Source organism: Protopterus annectens, chromosome 2.part2 (assembly GCF_019279795.1).
Source record: "Protopterus annectens isolate FY-2018-M chromosome 2.part2, PAN1.0, whole genome shotgun sequence".
Lineage (NCBI taxonomy): Eukaryota > Metazoa > Chordata > Ceratodontiformes > Protopteridae > Protopterus > Protopterus annectens.
The window spans coordinates 521,384,895-521,408,556 of record NC_056730.1 but is presented as its reverse complement, the minus strand read 5'-3'; the positions used below and the strand labels follow the sequence as shown (position 1 = coordinate 521,408,556).

The window sequence follows — 23,662 nt, the reverse complement described above, 5'->3', positions numbered from 1 at the left end:
ATTTTAGCAACTAGGTCAGTAATGGCAAAAAGTGAATGCAAACTGTGTTCTGCACCTTCCCCTTTCCTCCACTTTATAACACATTTGCTTAATTTCTTGCAGGTTTTAATAAACATCTGTAGCCAAGAACTATTCTTTTTGATGGTGTTATGGAAATAAAATGCTCCAGTACATAAACATTGAAACAATATATTCACACTGTATGCAGTCTCTTTTACATTACATGAAAGTTAAACTAACAAAAGGGGGATATAGAAAATTAGCATCTGGGTACTAGGTTCTGTACAAATGTATTAAGAATTAATGGGCAAAATGTACATTGATAACCTATTGGAGGACAAACTTTCTCTAATGTATTAATGCAGTTATCACCTGGTAAAAAAACAGGTTTAGCACTTCACATCAGCATATTAAATTGCAGTGGCACATATACTGAAAAAAACAAACTGACGCCATTTCTTTATTTTTATATATTTATTTATTTTTACTTTAGCAAAAACGCAGCTTTGCCGATTAGCAAGCAGGGGGAAAGGTAAAGAGAAGAAAGGAGTGAGTGTGAGTGACAGATTAAGAAAAACAGTGAACGAGAGGAAGAGAGTGAGTTGAGTGAGAATGAGACTGAGTGCATACCTTTCGACTTTTTGGTCAAGTATTTTGCATAAAACCAACAAGATGAAGGAGAAAAGCCAGGGACACTGAGGCTAATTCACTTAAATAAATAGAGCACAAGGATTTCCATCAACATGCACTTTCTGAATAATAAGAACTATGAAACTGTAATAGCTGGCCTCATTGACTACCAGTAATCTTCAGTGATCTTCCAGAAAATCGAACATTTTTGAGGATCAGAGCAAAATTAGGGATAATTAAGGGGCATGGTAAGGGGTTCCGTTGCCTTGCATGGTGTGCATTTTCCTTCATATGATCACAATGAGACACCTGAAGTGTACTCAGTCAAGTGTGATTACTGGGCACAAGTGTGAATGTATGTGAGCCTGTGTATGTGTGCTTGCGTGTGTCAATATATCTATATGTGTATGTGTGTGTGTGTGTGTGTGTGTGTGTATATATATATATATATATATATATATATATATATATATATACACATATATATATATATACACACATATATATATATATATACACATATATAATGTGCGTGTATGTGATATATATATGTACACACACACACACATATATATATATATATATATATGTGTGTGTGTGTGTGTGTGTGTGTGTGTGTGTATATATATATATATATATATATATATATATATATATATATATATATACTTGCATAACTTATATTTTTGATGTAAAATACTTTCTCCAACAATAATTACATATGCTACAGCAAGTATGAAACATTAGGCAGAGGAACTATTTTATTTCAGTATAAAATTAAAAAAAAAGTATATACTAATTATAAAAATGCAAAACCGTTAACGGTCCATTATCTAAGCATAGTAATGCCAAACAGATTGAGTATTATCAGGGAAATAGACGCCCTTGCAGGGATGGTAAGGGCCTCCATCTGTAGCACTGAGCCTTATAAAACCCCTGAAAGGTCCATTATTTCCCTTGTAATGCCCACCTTGTTCAGCATTATTGCTTGCTTAAGTATCAAAAGAATAAAGTTTCTCTGACACTGCAAAAGAACAATGCAAAACCTATGTAGTACACATTACAGTACTGATAAGGGTCCTGAATCCATTCATAAAATTATGTAAGATTTGTATTTAAGAGAATGCACTTAATATAATAAATGTAGCAGAGACCATGGCAACGAAAAGCATTAGCTTAGTGCATATAAAGTTGTTACTTAAGAAGTGAAAAAGAAGTGTTGAGAAGATGCAAAGAAACAGAGGCAATTGTAGGTTGTAACATAAACAGGCACACCCAAAACACATATGGTTGTAAGTCCGATAACTATATAAACTTTATGTAATGCCACAATTTCAGATCCATTGCCTTTGTAGATGCCATCCTAATATCAGTTTTAAGTCTGTCATCTCGAGGATATAGATTATAAGAGGTATTCCATTTTGATTATTCCTTACGGTGGCAGAATACTTGATTTATCCAAAGTTATTTTTGAATTTGAGAAGAGAAGGTTATTGGAAAATACAAGTGTGGATGATTTGCACACAGTGGTCCTTAGCTTACTTGGACCCCCCCCCCCAATGTAATAGCTTCAGGCGGACACAGACAGCATGATGCATTTTGAAGTTTGTAAATGAAACTTCCCTGTATTAGACCCAATAGAACAAGCAGATCTGCTGCAGGTCATCATGGCAATGCCCACTGCTGTTCACCCTTGTATAACTCACCATAGTGAGTGTTCTATTGTGTACTTGCTGAGGTTTATGCTGGGGAGGTGGCAATCATCCATTAAGAAGATAAGCAGAATATAGGGGAGATGGTAGCAGATTTTAGTTAGCAGTACCCAACCTAGCACTTTCTGTGAGAAATGAAAGCATTTTATAGTCTGCTGTGTTTCCAATTGGTCCTGGTGACAGCATTACTCAATTGCAAATTGTATCTTATTTTCAGGCATGTGAACAAGAAGCTTTGAGTTGACTTCATCGAGAGAGATAAATACAATGAAGTAATATAAAGATTTAAATACATTTTGAGTTGAACTATGCTCACTGTTGATCGAACCTGAAGTTATGACATAGGTTGTTGTTGATGGGTATAGAGAGCGTTGTTTGGTTTTGTTGCAGGGGGGGTACATTCCCAGAGCACTAAGCCACAGCTTCAATGAGCGAGACTAACTTATCATTTGATATTGACTTACTGGGGTTCCTATTGTGTGATCGAAAATTGTAAACAGCGAATGCGTATTGAGCAAACCCGATTGGTCGAAATGTCGCACGCAACACAGAAATCGCTGTAGGGAATATTTTCCCTTTACTTCAATGCAGTGCAATCTCGGAGTAGGAATATTTAAGTAGCGGGGGTGTGGGGAGTGCAAGGGGGCTTGCCCCCCCCCCCCTGCCTACAGTGGTTAGGTAAGTATAGTTTTTTATTTTTAATTTTTTATTTTATTTTTGAAATTTCAAACATCGCTCATATGGTGTCGACCATATGGTGTTCGATGTTTGAAACGTTCAAAAATATAATATAGACCCTTTTACTGTATTGTATGGTCAGCTGGGATAGTTGTGGAATTGTAAACATATTGGATCAGTTTTGTATTCCCACAATGATTGATCAGATGATTCAGAAAAAAGTGGATCCAGCATTAATCCCTTAGGAATTCTGACATCTTGTAGAATTAAAGGAGAGAGTACGCTTTACCATCTCACAGCTTCCTTTTGCTGTCTGGGTAGACAGTAAACTATTTGGTGGCACTAGAGTGGAAACCATGGCTGACTAGATCCTTATAACTTGAGAGTGGCACACAATATCAGTTGGTATTGATACATGTAGGTACGGCAGTAGATTTTCATGAACGCCAAGGTGCCAGCTCGACGTCCAACCTTCAGCGAAGGCACACCCATTTACGCATGTCTTTTGAACACCCGTCCAACCGCGGGGAGAACATGCAGACTCCACACAAGGCACTCCTTGCACTGCAGCCGAGAATCGAACGGGAGAGCCTCTTGCTGTGAGGCAACAACGCTACTACTGCAGTGCAGTTGAGCATGCCATTCTTTGATGGATATGTTTAAACATTTATATGTATAGCAAAGACAGGGGCTTAACTGAAACCTTCATCCAGTGATAGTCTAAAGAAAGGTGTCCAGTCCATAGATGGAAGGACAATGGAAGGTGGATATGTCTGACTTTATTTATAGAGAAACAGTATCTCTGAAGTGTATTAATTTTTGCAGTTAATGTAGGTACATGACCACTAATGGAGTCTGCTGCAACTCCAGATAGTGTATTACCTTTCAGGAGGACTTTGCTGCCCACAGGTTTTGTCGTCTGGCCACAGGGAGATGTTTGGTTGAATCTATAAAGCTGCATATTTTTGATGACCACACTCTCCGGTAGATTGTTCTTGTTATTGTTGAGGGTATCCGCGATGATGATCAGATTTAATATTTGTGGAAAAGCAAGTGATGGGTCTTGGATTATATTGCCTTCTTTCTGTACTCTTCCTTCTGTTTTGCTTGTCTTTACAATGTTAAACTAAATATTTTGAAACTGTATTGTATAACACCAAATACATATTTTAAACTATTCGTGTCACTCTTGTTATTGGTCAGACGTGACTAGTCAACTAGGAATATGTGTTTTTTTAACTTGTGTCTAGCTTACCTTTTATTTTGTTTTCCTTTTTTGTGCTTTCTTATTATCTTTTTCTTATCTCGTATGCTTGCTGAAGTTCCTTCATTTTGCTAGTTTGTTCTCCTTTTGGGGTTCTAGCCACTAATGGTGCCTTGCTTGACCCATATTCCACCTGAACAATTTGCACAATATCTTTCTGGTCTGACAACAACTCTTGAGTGTAAGCTTTTTCTTGTGTTTCTACACAGAATCTTTATTGGTACATGTTCACTATTTATACTGCTAACTCTGATTGCGGAATGCTTTTACCTTGTCAAAACATTGAGCTAGCTTTTATCAATGTACATTTTAATCTCTTTTGCTTAGTTGATATTGTGGTATTTACTCAACCTAGTGTTGTCTGTTATTGTTCCCTTTTGTAGGACAGGTTATGATTTTATTGCATCTTGTTCATTCTTTATGATTATTACATATGTACGTCCTTGTTAAGATTGTTTGCATTTATTCTGGAGCTTTTTTTTATCTTTGCAGGCCACCAGCAAAAAAGACTGCTCATTTGGATTTTCTCCATATAGCAAGATGCATTCAGCTTACAGCTCGATGAACATGTAGTCACTTGTGAACATGCCATCATTTTCATGGAGATGTTCAAAGTCTAAAATTTTGACCTAAGCAGATTAATAGGATGAAAGTTCTGTGCTTTGCTGGCCTTCATATTTTAGTTTTCAGCTTCTTTTTGTTTGGCACTTGAATGTGTTTAATTTTATTTCAGTGGAATACTGATGATGTGATTCATTTTTGATTGTTTCCACGTTTTTAAATATAGGTTGACAGTATAAAATGCCCAAGAAGAAAGCAGTCCTGAGTCTGAAGGACCTCTGCCTTAGTAATGTGGCACAAAACATGGCCAATGTGTGGGCTAAAGATTACACAGAAAATTACCTAGACCAGCATGAGTTTCTCTTCATCCTGGGACCTTTCAATGAACTTGGTGAGAGACTGAGTTTACTACTTGTGAATTGAACCACTGTTTCATATTATTTAATGCAAGTTTTAGTTGTCATTGTTGGAATATCTGTCCTAGAAAGTGTGGGCATATGATGTCAGCCTGAGGAAAAAATCTAGAAACTGTAGCATTGTAGTTGTTGGTAACATAATTAATTTTGTTAAATTGTTGCAGGCTTATTTTTTGCATGTTTGGAAATGAAAACATTTTAGAATGTTTTAATGATGCTTATCGACAGTATTATCACTCCTTGAGAATGCAGGTGTATTCATCATCGCAGATGAAATTCCAGTATGCATAGTTTGCTAAAACTGCTCACTATGGGTATTAGGATGATCTTGTTCCCTGTAATATATGGTGCTCGTTCTAAATGCATGGAGAGGAGACACCATCTGGATCCAAGTTGTTTTCTGAGTTGTGTACAGTACACTAACTGTAGTTAGGCCAGATTCATTAAAGCAGGAAACCCACACATATTCCCACAGCCTATACCTGTAGTACAGATTATAAAGCTCACTTTTTCATTTTTTTTGTCCAGATTAGGGGATGAACCTCAGGCACTGCTTGGGGGGGGGGGGGGTGCAAATTAAATGTCTGGTAGTCTGTATGTTTTCTTTCAAGTATGGTTCAGGGTAGAACCCCTGCTTGCATAGTCAATATCTTGAGGATGAAGTTGGATGGTGATGCTGGAGCCCAGAGATGTAAGCCTTACCTTGTTCTGGTGCACCGGGGAAACTTTGTGTGATGACGTGTGTTTAGCTGAGATGCTACTGCATGCATGTCTGGTAGGGTTTTTGAAGGAAAGAACTCGGTGATAACCATACACCACTCTCATTTAAGGTATTTGGGATTTCAGCCCTGTGCTTGCTATATATACGATCACAAACGAGTTTGGTGTAGTACGTGGTAAAGACCCCACCTCCTAGTTTCCTTTGGCACCTTTTTTCTAATCTCTGTAGATATTTGATGTGTTTGCATTCTCTTTCAAGTGATATATTCCATGGTGAGGCATCACCAAGCTTTAAGTGAAACAATTTGAAGTATTGAAACTTTCAAGACTCATCAACAATCTTTTCATACTCATTAGTTATAGGAGATTTTTTTAAGCATGAATCCTTAGGCAGTACAATGTGTTAAAAATCAGAAGGATCTTTGTTATATCCTAACTTAATATTTGAGGTAACAAAAAAGTTATATTAATTCTCCACATCTTTATTTGAAGTGCTTTGGCTGCATGACACACAAGGATGTTGAAGTCCTATTGGACGAAAGTGCTCAACAAGTAAAGGTGCGTTGGTGGAACTGTGTGGAGTTTGGCTAATTATTTGCCATTGTGCTGAGACATTGTATTCTCAGACTTGTAAGAAATAGTGACCAGAACCTCTGGCACTGAGGTGAAATGGTTTCTCAAGTTTTAAGTGTTCATGATATACACTGCTGGGTCACTGATGGTCCAGGTGTCTTGCAACACAACAGTTGCAGTGCACCCTGCAGTCAATTATAGTTTAGCCATTTGCCATTACTCCTGGTTGCCTCTGACATCTTTTGAAAAGGACATCAGTTCCTGTTTCCTGAAATCTCCATTTAACAGATTAGTGCTGTTTAGGCCAGAGATTGATTACCAGTTTACGGCTGTATGAGACGCAAGCTAGTCCCTTAATGCTCTTTCTTGGAAGTACCATACATGATACTACAAGTAGAATTACTTCCAAAAACTTAAACTGCACATTCTCAAAAATAGTGAATTCTGTAGAAAGTGTTTTTGAAGAGGGGCCCTACTTTCCTGCATTCTCATAACCCTGTTATATATGCTACTTCCAAGACTGATATTCTCAACTAGCAGGATTCTGTTTCAGTACTCCATGCAAGAAGGCCTGGAAGATGAATGCCTTTTCTTTTCCTTGTACAGCAATGTTCCTATGTGTATTTCCACCCTTTCCACTAATATCCATAGTACTTCTGAAGATTCAGAAGGAATCCAACGAGATCATTGTGGTGACTCCCTGGCTAACGCAGTCGTGGTTCTCCCTTCTTTTGGAAATGGCTAGGGGCAATTACCACAAGCTTCCTCACAGACTGGATCTACTCACACAAAAACATGGGTGTTTGATACATTCTGACATCAGTCAACTTCAATTGACTGCTTGGATGATAGGGTCTTAATTCCTTTTAGGCACCTCTTTACTAAGGGCGTACAGCAGATATTAATGGAGCAAGAAAACCTGCAACTAGAAAATCATATATCAGCAAATGGAAAAGGTTTTCTAGTTGGTGATAACATAACCTGCAACAATTTAGGGCTAGTTGTTCTCTGGTTTTGCAATATTTGTATGTTATTCTCTGGCCTTTCTTACTTCTGTGTCAAGGTTCATTTATTGACCATTTCAGCATGTCTGCCCATAGATCCTCCTCTCTTAAAGCAGACTCCTGTCAAAATGTTTTTGAAAGGGGTTTTGCACAAGAGGCATATAAGTAAACCATTGGCCCCTCGTTGGGATGTTAATTTTGTGTTGCTGGCGACAACAGGTTTTCTTAAATCCAGGTCTTCCCTTCCCCTCCCTGCTATGAAGCAGGCAGTCACCACAAATGCCTTGGACTTTGCTTGGGGATCAGTTTCAGGAGGGGTAAAAGTACAGGGTACGTGGGGCACCAAGGACAGACACTTGCTAAGTTTGAACCAGCTAACCTGGCTGACTTGAGGTTCTTAAAACAGAGAAGTCACTGTCAGTATTATGTATACATTTTTTTATTGTATTTTTATTGTGGAGCTTTTCTACCCGGGCCTCCACTGAAAATGGGCTATCTTAGTCCAGTGGACTTCCCCGGTCATCAAACTGGAAATAAATAAAATATGTTTTACTGATTGCTGTGACCTCTGCAAGAAGAGCAGCTGAGTGCAGTCTCATTTTCCACAAGGACAGGGTTTCTTTGAGCACTCCTTCTTTTCTGCCTAAAGTGGCATCCAAGTTTGCTTTAAGCCAAACTGTCGAACTCCCTGTTTTCTTTCCTGATCCTAAAATTGAGAGAGAAAAGATGCTCCATACCCTGGATGTCCACAGACAACTCGAAGTACTGTCTTGCCAGAAATAAATCATTCAGATCTTTGGATTATTTCTTCATTCCTTGTGAAGGTAAGAAGAATGGACAGCCTTTGTCAAAACAGACTATTTCCAAATGGTTGTCTAAGGCAGTTACCTTTTGTTATACTCACCATAACAAAACTGTTTCAGGCAGGGTCAAGGCCCACTGTACCAGAGCATTTGCTTCATCTATAGTTTTTTGAAAATGGTTGGATTTGAGAAGTATTCTGGAATCTGCTACCTGGTCCTCGATTCTTTCTCTAGGTTCAGATCAGGCTTTGCTAGGACCATTTTCCAGGGGCTCCTGGACTCGTCTCCATCTACCTCCCAAATCTAATTAGCTAGGGTAATCTGCCAATGTAACTAAGGCTACTGTTTGTGTAAGTAAACTTATTTATTTATTTAACATTCGTTTGCCAGGATAGTTCGACTGGACAACAAGTGTCTGTTTTCAGTGGAGTCCTGGGGAGAAAAACTCTAGTTTACACAGAAGAAACATTTACAAAAGAGACATTACAGAGTAGTAGCATACTGACTGTAAACTTTACAGCAGTTAGTTACAATAAGAGGATATTGCCCCTTTTGGTTGAAAATACAAGTGTACAAAGTATGCAATGAGAGTAGATAAGAACCTGGTAGAGCATTACAAGATATTTCACAATTGAACAAGAGTGTATAAATGTTTGTTTCCATATATACATTCAAGCAAATATACATGTAAGAACACGCACACTCGTATATAGGTTATTGCTCACACATGGATAGGTATAGTTAGAGTGTGGTTGTGTTGTCAAGGACAGATGGGGGTGTAGTGAGTGGATGAGGCTTCAGAGGGTCAATTATAGTACATAGATGGTTGGTGAACAGGTATGTTTTTAAGTAGGCTTTTGAAGGAGGGTGTGGGGTTTTGTAGTCTGAGGTCAGGGGGAAGGTTGTTACATATTTTTGCTATTTCATAGGCAAATAGTGATTCCCCAGAGTTGTTTTTGCACGTGATGGTGTTGATTAAGGCTTTTTTGGAGGACCGAAGTTGTCTGTTTGAATTATAGAAGTTCAGCATGCCAATCAGGTCAGGGGTTTTCTCGGGATAGTACAGAATTAGATGAGCATAAACTTAAATAAAATAATAAATTAAGAAATTAAGAAATTTAAATTAAATTAAAATGAATACATTTAATAAATTAAATAAAACATAACCGTGGATGATCGAATGATCAGTGCTGCAGTAGGGGCTACCTCCCTCCATCCCTCTTGTTTTTTTGTGTGTTTTTTGCCATGGTGTTGACATTTATTTTTTGTTGTTCCTAGTGTTGTACTTTTAGGGCTCAACCTCTCTGTCGGCAGGAAATCTCCGAAGGGCTTGGTGCCCAAACTTGTCTTTTAGTCAGCTCAGCTTAAGCTGCCTGACAGTTTGGGTATGTGGAAGGTGCTCTGAAGCTTTGGAAGCTGGCCAGCTGTTAGATTCTTTGCAGGATATAGCCCCATACAGGTAATGTTAATGCAGCAGTGATCATTCAAACATATACTGTTATGGTAAATTTACTTACACAGGTGTAGATTGCAGTCCACCTTTAGTTTTCTACCCTTAGTGTTCTTTAAGCAGTTATCAGTATGTTTTAAATTTCTTTGTTGGATGTTTTTGTATAAGCAGGAGTCCATTGTCCCCACTCCCACAAAAATATGTACATTTCTCCACTGTGAAAAAAGGAACATTAGATGTGTTGCAGTTTGCCTCATACGTCCCAGACAGATCCTAGGGCTGCAGGAACAATTGTCATGGATCCTTTGCCAGTGTCTTATTGCTTTCCATACTGGAAAAATAGCCCTCATTTTAATCAGTCCTGAAGACTGGATTGACTTTATCAGAAAGCCTTTGCCCCAGTCTCTGAAAAAAATGTATTGCTTTCAAAATCACCATCATTTTGCAGTCTTGCCCCATGGTGTGACAGGCTGTTTCAAGTATTGGCTTTGTACTGTAAATAGGAACTTTTGGCTGACCCTAATAAATTGCTTCCTCACTGAAAATAGCCATTTTTGTTACTGTTGACAAACTGATATTTGGCAATTCTCCTTACTACATGTTTTTTGCATTGTAATTGGGAACCTTGACCCTTATACATGCACTCACATGCTTTATTGCTTCCCACCAAAAGCAGCCTTTGATATATTATCCTGCCCCACAGTGCCTTTTCAGGCATTTCTCAGTACTTTTGTATTCACTGTCCCCCTTATACATGCACTCACATGCTTTATTGCTTCCCACCAAAAGCAGCCTTTGATATATTATCCTGCCCCACAGTGCCTTTTCAGGCATTTCTCAGTACTTTTGTATTCACTGTCCCATGTACGTAACAAATATATTACTTCCACACACAAACCAGCCCTTTATGTATTGCGTTCTGTCTCGTGTGCTTCTGTTATTCCTATGTATTGCTTTTATCATTTGCTTAAGCCCAACCTCCCCCAAATCTTTTCCTGTATTTTTACTCTCAGTGATGTATGTTGTGAACATTGCACAAAGTAGTAATGAACTGGATGCCTGGAAAATGTTTGGTGTTGCAAAAGACTGATGTTGTTGTTATTTTAGGGTAATTGTGCTGCTAGTACTTTAATTGTAATAATAAAATATTTAACTTCTAAACTAACTTTAGGAGGATGGCTTTTAAAGTATACTATTTTATCATTTTAAAACATGAGAACTCTAATATAGCTCTCCTCTTCATAGAGCAACATTGCAGTAAGTTGCTGAGAGAGTCAGTACCACAGCTTAGAGTATTTTGCTCTGAAGCCTGTTTTTCTCATGCATATTAGAAATTTATAATCCCAGGTAAGTGTTTGTCTTGTATGCATCAGTTGTATTTTTCAACCTTAGGCGGTTCACACAAGAATATTGTACAGCTTACCCCATTCCAGAGATTATTTTTCTGACAGTCCCTTCACAGATAACTTTTCTTACCCAGAATGCTTTCCAAAAGTAGCCCATCTGCTTGAAGTTGTTTTAGGTATTGACCGCTAATTGGGAACAATTATTTATTTTTTAACTCTATATCCTTGATTAATTTTTGGCAAAACACAGAGAACTCCAACCTGGTTTTATCTGATGTTGGTCATTTTGGATTAGGTACCAAAGTGCCAGAGGCAGATTCTTTGACACTTGTTAGTGGCAACTTGGATGATGATATCCAGGAACTGGAAACTGTCATCGTTGCCTTTCTATGAGGATTGGTTTCTTCTAGTAAAGAGACTGTATGACATTAAAATTAATCTGTGTCAAAAGAAAATGACAACTAGTCAAACAGATATGAGGACCTACCCATAATTAGTCCTCTTACTGGATACATGTTTGCATACTGAAATCCCATACTGTTGTATAAGTGGTCAAACATAAACCTGCAGTTGCTTTTGAATTCCTTTTTATACAGTTTGTTGCATAAACTGTAAAATTATTAGTGTGTGCCACTTTTCTTTTGAACATTCTGTACATTGTTATTTTATACAGGTAGTTTCGGGCAGTCCATGTTTAATTTTTTTAAATTTAGTTAAATATTAATTAAAATGTTTAAAACTCGAAAGTGCATCACTCTTTCATTGAATTCCTTTATGTAAATGCAGTGTTTTGTTTAAATATTTTAAGGTAAACCAAGTTGAATTTCCAAACATAAACATGCAGCATTTGCTTTTGAATTCCTTTTATACAGTTTGTTGCATAAATTGTTAAATTATGAAAGTGTCACTTTTGTTTTGAACAACATTTTATAAATTATTTTACATAGGTAGTTTAGGGCAGTCCAAGTTTAATTGTTTTAAATTTTAAATATTAACTACATGTTTAAAACTTGAAAATGCATCACTCTGCCATTGAATTCCTTTATATAAATACAGTATTTTGTTTAAATATTTTAGCCAAGTTGAATTTCTCCAAGTTTGATAAAGAATGTAGAAAGTGTGTTATGTGTAGATAGGTAGTAGTTATAGTTATACTAAGTAATTAATATGAAAGTTTCATTACTATTATTAGATTCATTTTAATCAGAAAAGTATTGGATTAGGCTTGAAGTCTACAGTTGTAAGCATGGATATTTGCTGCCATCTGCTGACTGCGGTATGTTGCTGTTGGCAGAAGTCATTTCAGCAGTTTGGGTCTTTCCCACATGCTTGATTATGGCTAAATCTTCTTATCTTGCATACATGTCTGAGATAGTAAGTCTGTCCAGCTGTGTTAAACAATGTTCCTTTGAAAGTTATGTAAACTATATGAAACAGATGAGAAACTGTTAAAACTGCACTGGCTAATACATTGTCAGTAATTTCTAAGAAGAGTACTGTAGTTCGCATGTGACATAAATATTTGAACGTCCGTATGACTTGTCATTGAATTGGTGAGTGTCTTGTTACTGCTGGATATAGACCATGGTGGTAATGCAGTTAAATATGAGCATTTTATCCTGTTGCATGGGTGTGCTTGTTTAAATTGCTATTTTTAACTAAAAAAAAGTGGGGAAGAGGGTAAATTTTAATTGCCTCTTACAGGAGTGTGAGATTACTGGTTCTGACCCCTGAAAAGGGTGAGAGAGTACTGGTCCTTCTGATGTCCCCTGTCTGTGCACTGTGCCAGTCAGGTACATGATTCATGTAAAATTAATCTGGTCAGACCTCCAAAAAGTATGATTGGTGCCAGAATCATTTTAGTTAAGTCCCAGTAGATTGACGTTGCCTTACTTTTTTCCTTTACTAACCATGAAAGAACTTATAGGTGTGACCCCAGAGCACTGAACTGGTTAAATTAGTTGCACAGTATTCAAATGAAAACTGAGAAATGACTGAAACCCAGGCTAATAAAATGAAGATTGTTAGCAGCTCATAACTTCACCTTCTGTTGTACATTGTTAGTTGAGTTTTAAAACTGCTGTGACATGTAAGTGCTTTTTTTTTTTTTTTGCTTATTAATGGAATTTTGAATGGGTAAATGTTGAATAATATTCAGCTACTAACAGCCTTTGTTGAAATAGTGTGCAGACGTCTGTGTAGGTCCTTTGTGAAAATGTTAATTAAATTGCAGTGCTGGTTTACAGGATCTTGAAAGCAAAGTACGTAACTGGTAATAGTCTTTTTTACCCCTAGCTACATATAACTTCTCCATGGCCACATGCACACCTGCCAAATGCGTTTTGGAATATGCATCTGACATTAAATATGTCTGGTACTGGACATACTCTTTCACTACAGTTCATTTGGCAGTTGGTTGCACTGGAGGGCAAAGGGTTCATAGGTAAGTACTAGGCTGTCTGGCCAAGGGCATTTATAAGCCTAGCCAGAGTGTGTTGGCTTTCGCCAACCCCTTGGATTAGTTCCCTGTGCCTCTCACCAGCAGAGCCATTAGTTCCCTGCGCCTCTGTCCAGCAGAGCCACTGCAGTGATCCCCGGGGTAAATTTTCTGTTTCCCATCCACACGTCAAGGTTTCTCTTGAAGAGTGCTAGTGAGGGGCTCTGCCTGATGTATATTGGAATCTTGTTCCAAAGCATGGGGAGTCTGTGGGTCAGGAATCTATCCCTCCAGCATGTCCTATTTATCGTTGTGGTAAGGTTTATATCCCTAGAACGTGTGGCTCTCATGGATTTGTTTTATTTTAGGTGGAGCATATCCATCAATTCTGGGTTGGACATGGCCTTGTATGTCAAGCAGAGATCACCTCTGAGTAAGCGGTATGCAACCGAGTACAGCTGGAGTTTTTTTAGTCGGGCTGCATAGGTCATCTGTTTGAGGGCAAAAATCTTCTTGGTGAGGTACTTTTGTGATCTTTCCAGCTATTGCAGGTGTCTTGTAAGGTACATCCCAAATGGGGTGATGTATTGTATAATGGGTCTAATAAGTGATGATTAGAGAGGCACAATAACCTCCTTTGTTCTGGATGTTTGAGATTAGTTGGGCCACATAGAAGAATTTTCTAACCACCTTGGCAATATGATTATCAAAGGAGAGATTGCTATCTACTTGGGTCCCCAGATCCCGTAATACTTTTTTTGTATTTTGGGGACTACCACCTATGTGGTAGTTTGCAGGCACTTTGTTTTTTCCAAAGGGGATGACTATGCACTTTTTGGCATTCAGCTTGAGGCCATGATTTTGACACCAGATATCCGTGTCAGTGGAGGATGTCTGTGTCAGCCGGAGAATCAGTTATGGCCCCTAGTTTGCAGTTATCTGCGAACTTGGTCAGCCAAAGTCCTCTTATGCTTGCCTGTACCTCTGAGAAGTCTATACCGAACAGGAGGGGGTCCTAGGATTGAGCCCTGGGGGACGCCACTTGTAACCGGTTAAGAGTCGGACCTAGAGTCTGCAACTCTCACTGTGTGGGTTCTGTCCTTGAGCCAATTTGCAACCCATCTCGTGACATAGGGCTTAATGTTTAGGTTGGTGAGTTTGTCTATAATACCAGAATGGGGAATGGTGTCAAAAGCCTTTGCGAGGTCTAGGTAGGCTGTGTGGACCTCCTTACCCTCATCTAATGCCTTAGTAACTGTCTCAAAGAAGTCCACCAGGTTTAGGAGGCATGATCTGCCCTTAACAAAGCCAAACTGGGTGGGGTCCAAAGTTTGGAGGTTCCCAATGTCTCTGTTAATGAGTTCCATGATGCGCTCCATAGCCTTGCAGACCAGGCTAGTCAGGCTTATAGGGCGATAGTTCCCAGGGTCTGTTGTGGCACCACCTTTGTGGAGTGTGATAACTGTTGCTGTGCACCACTCTGTGGGTACGTAGCCTGTAGAGAGGCCAAGTTAGAACAGTGTGTTTAGGTGAGGGGTTAGTTCATTTTGGAGCTCTTGTAAGACACAGCCTGGGAAACCATCTGGTCCCATTGAGGCTGTGTTTTTGGTTTTGGATAGGGCTGTTTTAACCTATGTCAGTGATTGCCGGGGCCTTACATTCTTCTGGTATGGTTATGGGCCCTTTAGGGGCTGAGAGGGGTGTGAAGTTTACACTGAACCTGTTTGCCAAAATGTTGGCAATATCAGTTGGTTCAGTGTATTTTGTGCCATTGTGCACCAACTCAGAGCAGATCTTAAGAGTTTCCACTTAGGTTCTTGACATAGCTAAAGAATGCTTTGTGGTTATCTTTGGAGTCCTTGGCAATTTTTCTTTCGAAGCTAGCCTTGGATCATTTAATGAGGGATCGTCATTTCTTGCTGATACTGATCAGGGATGTCTTTCCTTCTAGGGATTTTGCTCTTATCTGTACTAGTTTCCTCCTCCTATTGTAGAGCCTGTTTATGGCAGGGGTCCACCAGACTGGTTTCCTTTTCTTGGAGGAGTGAGTCTTGGTTTTACTTGGGATAGGATGATCCATGCACTCCTGCAGGTGATCATAGAGTGCCTTTGTATAGGTTTCAGCAGCTTGGACAGCATAGTCCATTGGCGTGGGGGCTGTTAACCTTTCCACCTCGATCTTAAGCAACGTGAAGTTTGCTTTTGAAAAGTTTTCACAGTGGTTTCCTTGATTGGGTTTGGGGGCGGAATGTGAATATCCAGAGTGATTAGTCTGTGGTCTGATCTAACCAGCGAGGGGTTGATGTCAGGTATGGAACGCCGTTCGCCCATGTTGGTGATGACCAGGTCCAATATGTTGTTCCCTTTGGTGGGGCTGTTGACCAGTTGATCCAGGGCATTCGAGTTTATAAATTCTAGGAAGCGTTGGGCAAGGGAGTCAGTACTTGAGTAGTTCTCCCAGTTAATGTTTGGGTAGTTGAAGTCACCCAGTATTAGGGTGTTTGGTAGGACCTTCATATTTCCCAGTGTCTCCAGAAATACGGAATGGGGATCCTGGGTCATGGTGGGTGATCTGTAGCAAGCTACAATTTGGATTGCAGTTTTGCCCATTGTTAGTTGCACTTGGATGATCTCTGATGCATCGTGCTGTGCCACTAACCTGGAGTAGTGAGTATCCTTGATGAATATGGATACACCCCCGCCTTTTGTGTTTCGGTCCGGGTTCTGTGGCCGAAAGGTATGGTATGAGTTATAGCCTGGTAGTGCTGGGTTACTCTCCGGAGCCTTAAACCAGGTTTCTGTTACTGCACAGATATCGATGGTCTCTATACTGAGGAGTGCCTCAAGTGCATGCATTTTGAGTTTAGACTTCTGGCATTGAGTAGCATTACCCTCAGTTTTTGGTTACTTGTTCTATTTAAGGTGGTGGGTTTGTCTTTTGAGCCTTGCCTAAAAAAAGGCACTATGGGGTGGCAAGAGCCTTTGCCAGTATTCGAAAGCCTAAGGGTGACAGGTGCAAGCCATCTCTTGTGAAGCAACGTGGATTGTCGAGCATGTCATCCCAGGCAGACAGATACTGGATCCCCTTTGAATGACACCAGAAACTTAGCCAGTTGTTGAAGTTGATCATTTTTTCTTTATCCTGTGGCATCATTTTTGGTGAGGGCAGGATGCTACTCAGGGTCAGGGTCATACCTGCCTGGGCTACATGATCAGAGAGCTGTTCCATGTCTCTTTTCATGTAGTCCAGGGAGGTACGTCTTGGGTCATTCACACCAACATGTACAATGGCAGAGTCGTATTTGTACTTGTTCTGGAGTGACCTGAGTGCTTGTGTTATGTGGCGGATACTGGCGCCCGACAGGCAGCTTAACTATAACCATCTCCTTGTCCAGCCTAGTTAGCGGGACATCAGTGTGCCTGACTATAGAGTCGCCTATCACTAGTGTGTTGGGTATGTTATTTTGCCTTAAGGGCTGTGATTGCGTGGCACACTGATTATGTGAAGTATGTGTTTCATGGTTGGTGATGGGTTGTGGAGGTTGCTTGGATGTCTACTTTGGAGGTCTCTGTTGGTTTTGCAGATTTTTATTTATAGCCTCCGAGTATGTTTTCGTGTGTTATTTGCCTGTGTTAGTTTGTTAGGTCTATGTAAGACTGGTGGTGTTTTGCAGGCATTACCCTTCTCTTGACAGTCAGTTACAGTCTGGGGTTGAGAGAGCTTTGCCTCCAGTCTGGCTGTATAATTGCATCTTTCACATATATTAGTGTTTGGTGGTAGGTGGAGAGGGTTGTCTGTGTACATGAGGCAGTTGTAACATTGTCTCAAAATGCCCAGATTCACCAGTTGGACTGGAGAGTACACCGGAAACTGCCCTTTGGACATGCCTGAATAGGTAGAGTGAGCTGTTTTTCAGATTGACTGGTGGGGACGAATAGAGAGCCTTGTCCTTCTGGACAGTATAACGGGGGCTAGTGCTAGGGGCATTTAGTGCTTGTTATGAGTTTGAAGCAAGTTCTGGGCTGTAAAATGAATGGTTTGAGTGCTAAAGTTGAAGGTTTGTCTAGTTTCAAAGGAAAAACTGAAGAGTAGACTTTGTGGAGTCGGGAATAGTTTAATCCTAGCTAACCAGCGCTGCCCATCGAGCAAAACCACGCAAATGTGTTTTTTTATATCAGAAAGATTAAAGAGAGAGAAATTAGCCCAAAATGGCCAATAAAACTACAGTTTCTGGGCAGAAACCACTCCTCCAAGGGCAGGTAAGCTGTTCAGAGCTCCCCACTCTCACTGGTGAACAAAAACTTCCTTTTTGCCCAAGTAAGGTATGGCCAAACATAGAAGCTTAAACACAGTCCAGGTGTCAGCAGGTATTTGAAACTGGAGTTTTCTAGCTTAGTAAGGTGGGAAAATAGCAAGATTTTTTGTTTTTGTTTTTCAAGAAAACAGTAGAAACAAATGCAAAAACACTTTTATAGTGCAGTAATGGCTGTCGCACATGAGTGGGAAGCCAGTAACAGTTAAAAATACAATTTACAACAAACAACGAATTTTAAAGTGCAGGCACAAATAAATGCAACTTCAGTGTAAAATGAGCATTCTAAGAAGCAATGAACGCCAGAAAAAGAGCGTTTAGGCATAAATAGCAATAAGCAGCAAGAAAAAACAAAAAATTGTACTTAAACACTCCAAAGTCTCTCCTTTTGTCTCTCTGGCATTGTAGGTCTCTGGGTTCTGCCAGTTTGTGACTACCAAGAAATTCACCATTGCATTCCCATTATTGACATGCTGTATGCCAACATCTGTAGTTTCTGTACTGTATTTGTTCCCCCATCTGCTACCTATAGTGACTTTTCTGGTTTACGTAGATGATCTGTCAGTAATAATGTCAGCTGTTTTATGTAGTATAGGCAGAAGTTTCCATACTTTACACAGCATTCATCATATTGTACAGTGAGTTGTACAATACATCTTCACAAGTTCTTTAATGTGCATGAGGCAGTGATAAAGGTGAATAACACTTAAAGTAATTGACCATTTTAATGCTGTACCTCCAAAGGCAGGTTGCAGCAGTAGGAATTAAACCACATATCTGTCAGTGCAGGGCTAACTAGCATCTTAATTTGAGTCACTGTATGATGAAGGGGTGCCTCAGATGGCAAGCCAAGATAATGTAGTAACATGTCTAAATATCTCACAACCTTTACACCTTATGTATAATGTTGGCTGTCCCAAAGGATGTATATTTACTAATTTCTGATACCTGGTTTATCATGTTCAAGAAAACAGGGAGGTGCAGCCTGTACCAGCACCCAGTGGGCATAAAGCAGAGAACTAAGCTTGGGTAGGATACCAGTCTATGCCTTAACGGAAAAGTTGAATCAGGACTGAAACTTCTAGTTTATCGTGAGTGCACACTGACATGTTCAGGTTGCATATGTGTGTGTGTAATTTACTTCAGAAGATTTCTGTTTTCATCATATCTCTCATTAGTTGGCACAGCATTACAAGTGCATACTTCCATTTGACCCAGAATGAAGAGTATTGGACAGTGCTGCAGAATGAAGAGTACTGGACAGTGCTGCAGTATGATATGAAGGAGTCTCCTAAAGCAGCATGTTCAGTGATGCAAAAATTAATTTTATGGTGTAGTACTTAACCCAACTGAAGAATTTAATGTCTTTCAACTTCAAATTGCATGTATTTTGTCAGGTTCAGTATACATAGTCATTGTATATCTTCATGGCTTGTATAGTGCATAAATTGCAAAATACAGCTGAGGAAATAAGAAGCATAAGTGAATCTCGCACAGCAATTTAAACTGTTCATGTTACCCTTCATAGTTTTTTATCTCATGACTTGTGTAATGTATGCTACCTTAGAATACTTTGCGTTCCTTTTTTGCTGTATCCTCTCATTAGTACAACACTGATGCAATTCAGTTTTCAGCACTGGCATGGTTGTTTTTACAGGTCAGTAGTGATCACAAAGAGGGATGATGTTTTTATTTCTTTCTGCTGTTGATATTGCTTGCTCGTGTGCTTTTCAGATGTATAAAGGGTGTTTGTGCATAGGGCTGCCAAACTCTTTTTTTCTGAAAATTGCTCAGTAACAATTTTTATTGTATGTTTTACTCTTTCCCCATCATTTTTCTTGCAGCTGGTATTCTTGTGCAGGAGTTACTACGTTTGTTGGGAGAAAATGGTCGTCTATCTCGTGCCTATCTACACCTTCTAATTGTTCCTCATCTTAAAGAGCTTAGTTTGAGGTCATGCTCCAGACTGGTCAGCAGTGCTATATGTCAACTTGTGGGCCTGAGGTGCAAGGTGAACTATTATTTGTATCATAGACAAGATGTCATGTTCCTTCTAGTTAAAAGCACTTTACCAGTGAGATTCATGTCTTGCTGATTCTGTGTAGTTCATGTATTCTTCTTCTTATCAAATGTTTGTTATCCAGTGGAACTGGACAGAAAGTTTAGTAGCTTGACCTTTTAAAATGCATCCTTTTTTGAATTATGGATAAAAGGAAACTCCAAAGGCAGTTGTATTGTCCCTGTACTTTTGTCTTTTTTTATCCAAACTTTTGAATGTTGCCACAGATGTTTGCTGTGCCTAATATCTTGAGTCCTTGGTCAGCAACTGTGCTGATATTTCCATTGGCTTCTTCCATGGATATTTGATGTGTCAAGCATCTTTTTGAGACATAGGGTAACAACTTATATCATTAATATTTTTATGTACAAGGATAGTATCTGAGTGCAGAATGAGGACTAAAATAACTGAAGCTCTTATTAGTTTGTTAGGGTATTTGGTAATTTGTATATGTCAACAACTACCATGGTCAATCACCTCACCAATTTAGGACAGTCTTAGACAGTGTGTTACAGTACAGAAACTGCAGCACCTCATGGTCTCCATTAGATGAGGGGGAAGATGTTAGGTAACTTATATCACTGGTGAATGAGAATATCTTAACCTCTCCTCAAAAAAAAAAAAAACGAGGTTATTTCTTCTGTGCAGACCAGACTTCATGCAAAAACAATTGTGCTGAATATAGTTTAATTTGTAGATGCTCTTGCTTAAGGGAATGACAGGTATTTATTCTCCATTAATTGTAAAGTTACTTGGTAATCCTTTTTTGGGAAAAGTGCTTAAATTCAACCACAATTAGTTTACTTTTTCCTGGGATTGGTAACCCTTTGAAGTAATGTGCTGAAAGGTGGTTTTACTTTAACCAGCTTATTTTCTTGGACTGTGGTTGACCCATTCATGCTTGTGATTTTGGAGACTAGGATTCCTTTATCACAAAATAATTTATATACAAACATTCTGTTTCTGCTGTTCAGAAAGGTCAGGAATGTTTCTTTTTGGGGTCACATGGTATATATTTTTTTGGCTTAACGATGTTAACCTTGCCTCTGTGAAGACAGAGAATGTATTTGAATTAGAGAATGCATTTGAATTATAACATTGAGGAACTGCGTTTTAAGCTGATATGTAAGACTTAGCAGTTAGAGTGGGCATCATGTGTTAACATTCTTTGTCAGCAAGTCTTAACATTATTTATGTGCACATATGTAAACTTGGTAAAAAAAAGTCATGGTTAAGACATTTAAAGTCATCCTATTGCATAACAGATAAGAGGTCATACAGTACTTCTCTGAGATGGCATTATAAGTGGAGTGTTGATTAGTCCACAGAAACCTGATTTGTTGCTTCAGGAATTGCATGTTTCCCAACATGAATAGAAACCGAATTTACATTTTTTTATGTTCTACATTATTAAAAGTCCTTAAAATAGAGTAGTACTTTGAACTTGCTGATTAAACCGTAAATCTGGGAGAAAAATGTTATATAACACTCTGACATTTGAGAGGTGCATAACAAGTTTTGTTTTTTAATCTAGCCGCGGTGGTGCAGTGGTAGCGTTGTTGCCTCAGCAAGAGGTTCTCCCGTTCGATTCTCTGCTTGGGTTGGGAGTGCCTTCTGTGTGGAGTCTACATGTCCTCCCCGCAGTCGAGTGGGCGTTCGAAAGACATGCGTTGAATGGGCGTGCCTTCGTTGAAGGTTGGGCGCCGGGCTGGCAATAAAAAACAACTGCCAATCATTAATGGACCGGAGTACCGCTGTGGCGACCCCTAACCGGGAAAAGCCGAAAGACAAACAACAAAAACAACAACATAACAAGTTTTGTTTTACTTCCTTCTGAGTTGTAAAGCAATGGTCTCATGATGACCAGGAGGAAATAACTGCTTTTAAAAGCTGTAAAGTACTTCATGCAACTACATAAAAAGCCTTTTAAAGCTTTTTATCTGACAGATGCACATCTAACTTTTGCTGTCTCTGTAGCAGTGGTAAGTCTTTTATGGCTCTACCATGTTTTTGTAACTAGTAAGTAGTATTTTGGAGCAGCTGAAGCTCAATGTATTGCAAAAAGTTTATGAAGAGGTCTCCAATTATAAGCAACTAAATGTGTGTTCTTGACACGGATGTCAGAAGTCACCGCTGGAGTTTTTGCTCCATTCTGAAGGTGAAGTTCTTATTTCAGATGCATAACAGGTTGGTTATAATCAGAAACCCATTTGCAGTTCTTTATGTTGTTAAAATAACTGCCATATTTTGTCTGTGTTTTCAGATACTTCATTGAAGTGTGAAATCTTTAATGGGGTACTGGTTCTTAAAAAAGAGGGTCATTCTTCTGATATTAACACTCTGAGTGTATTTCAGTAATGTCTTAGTGTCTTCAGGGTAAGTACTGTTCATTTTGGCTGCGACAGTCTGTGGTCCTCAAAGTACTGACATTTTTGCAAATGTGTGGCGAGTGGTAAACACACAAAGAGCCAAACCTTAACATTTATAAGAAACTGTGACTTCCTCAGCTGTGCTGCAGAAATCTGAGTGAGGGACACCTGCTGTTTCTAGTGACATTGCAAATACCATGCCAGCTAGTTGGTTGTCTTTATCATTTACTGATCCTGACCCAAATTGAGCCATCTTGCAAGGAACTGTTAAAATGTAAGGAACTGGAACCTTGTCACAGAAACATTACATGGATCTGAAAGTCCCTGTAGAGCATGGTGTGTACAGTATCTTTTCGACTTATCAGACATCTTTACTAGCATGCTTGAAATCCTTAACCAGAATCTTTCTTTCAGCAAGTCAGGTATTTCAGGCTTAAATGGACAGCATAAAAAAACTGTCTTGTAAAGTTCTGTTGGTCTGTTTAGGTTGACTGAGAATGTGATATGATGTGGAGCAATCCAGCATGCTGACATTTATGACTTGTATTAGTCCCTCCTGTTTCCTTGTTGCATGGTTGGATAGCGTCCATTTTGGTTAGGGTTCATTATTCATTTGCTTGCAGATTACCATCTGCCCAGGCACCATGGGTCATCAAAATGAAAGTTTCCTTCTATTTACAAAAACAACTACTACGGTATATCATTTAATTCTTTCCTTCAGCTGTTGCTCAGGAGGACATAAGCTTTTCTTTAGCTAGATTTGCTCTACATCAGTTACCTTGAAAGGGAGAGTCCTGCTGTCTAGCAGAGTGGCATTAAAAGCAAATAAATGGAAATTTCCAGGGATCAAGCAGTTGGACGTTTGACTGCTGAGGGGAGCTTAATAAAACTTCAGAAATGTATAACTTATACATGTTTCAGTAAACTATTTGCTGTGCTGCAGGAAATAACGGAAGAAGATATTTGACAGAAAATGTCACTTTGCCATAAAGAATGCTGCTTAGTGTTAATTATCCCTGTGGAGCAAATGAAGTTTGGGGCCTTTGAAGGTCCAGTCTGTGTCAATATTATTATGTGGTGATACAGCTGTTGTTCCCTTGCATCAAAACTACTATTCTGAAGTGTTTTGGACATCTTCCATTACAAGCACCCGTACCCTATGTAATCCCACACAGGAGCTTCACATCCCTGATATGTCTCAACTCCTATAACAAACTCTGAGGTCAAAATATGTGAATCGGTTTATTACAACTGTTGATGTCTGTTCTGTTAAATGGAGGTTTCAAAGTATGACTTGTTAAGGGACGAGTCTTCTAGATAAATGCTT

At 39.1% G+C, this 23,662-nt stretch overlaps 1 protein-coding gene across 2 annotated transcripts in view; it reads left to right on the top strand.

Moving 5' to 3' along the window:
• LOC122795691 overlaps nt 1–23,662 on the top strand; it is a 126,087-nt gene that overhangs the window by 39,998 nt on the left and 62,427 nt on the right. Inside the window, exons 2-3 of one of the 2 annotated variants that reach the window (XM_044063987.1) lie at nt 5,072–5,236; nt 19,752–19,918. In XM_044063987.1, coding sequence (XP_043919922.1) covers nt 5,086–5,236; nt 19,752–19,918 — 318 coding nt within the window. In that variant the 5' untranslated portion in view covers nt 5,072–5,085. Of the gene's footprint in view, nt 1–5,071; nt 5,237–19,751; nt 19,919–23,662 lie in introns of those variants that run through there. The other variant, XM_044063988.1, reaches the window with a different exon arrangement.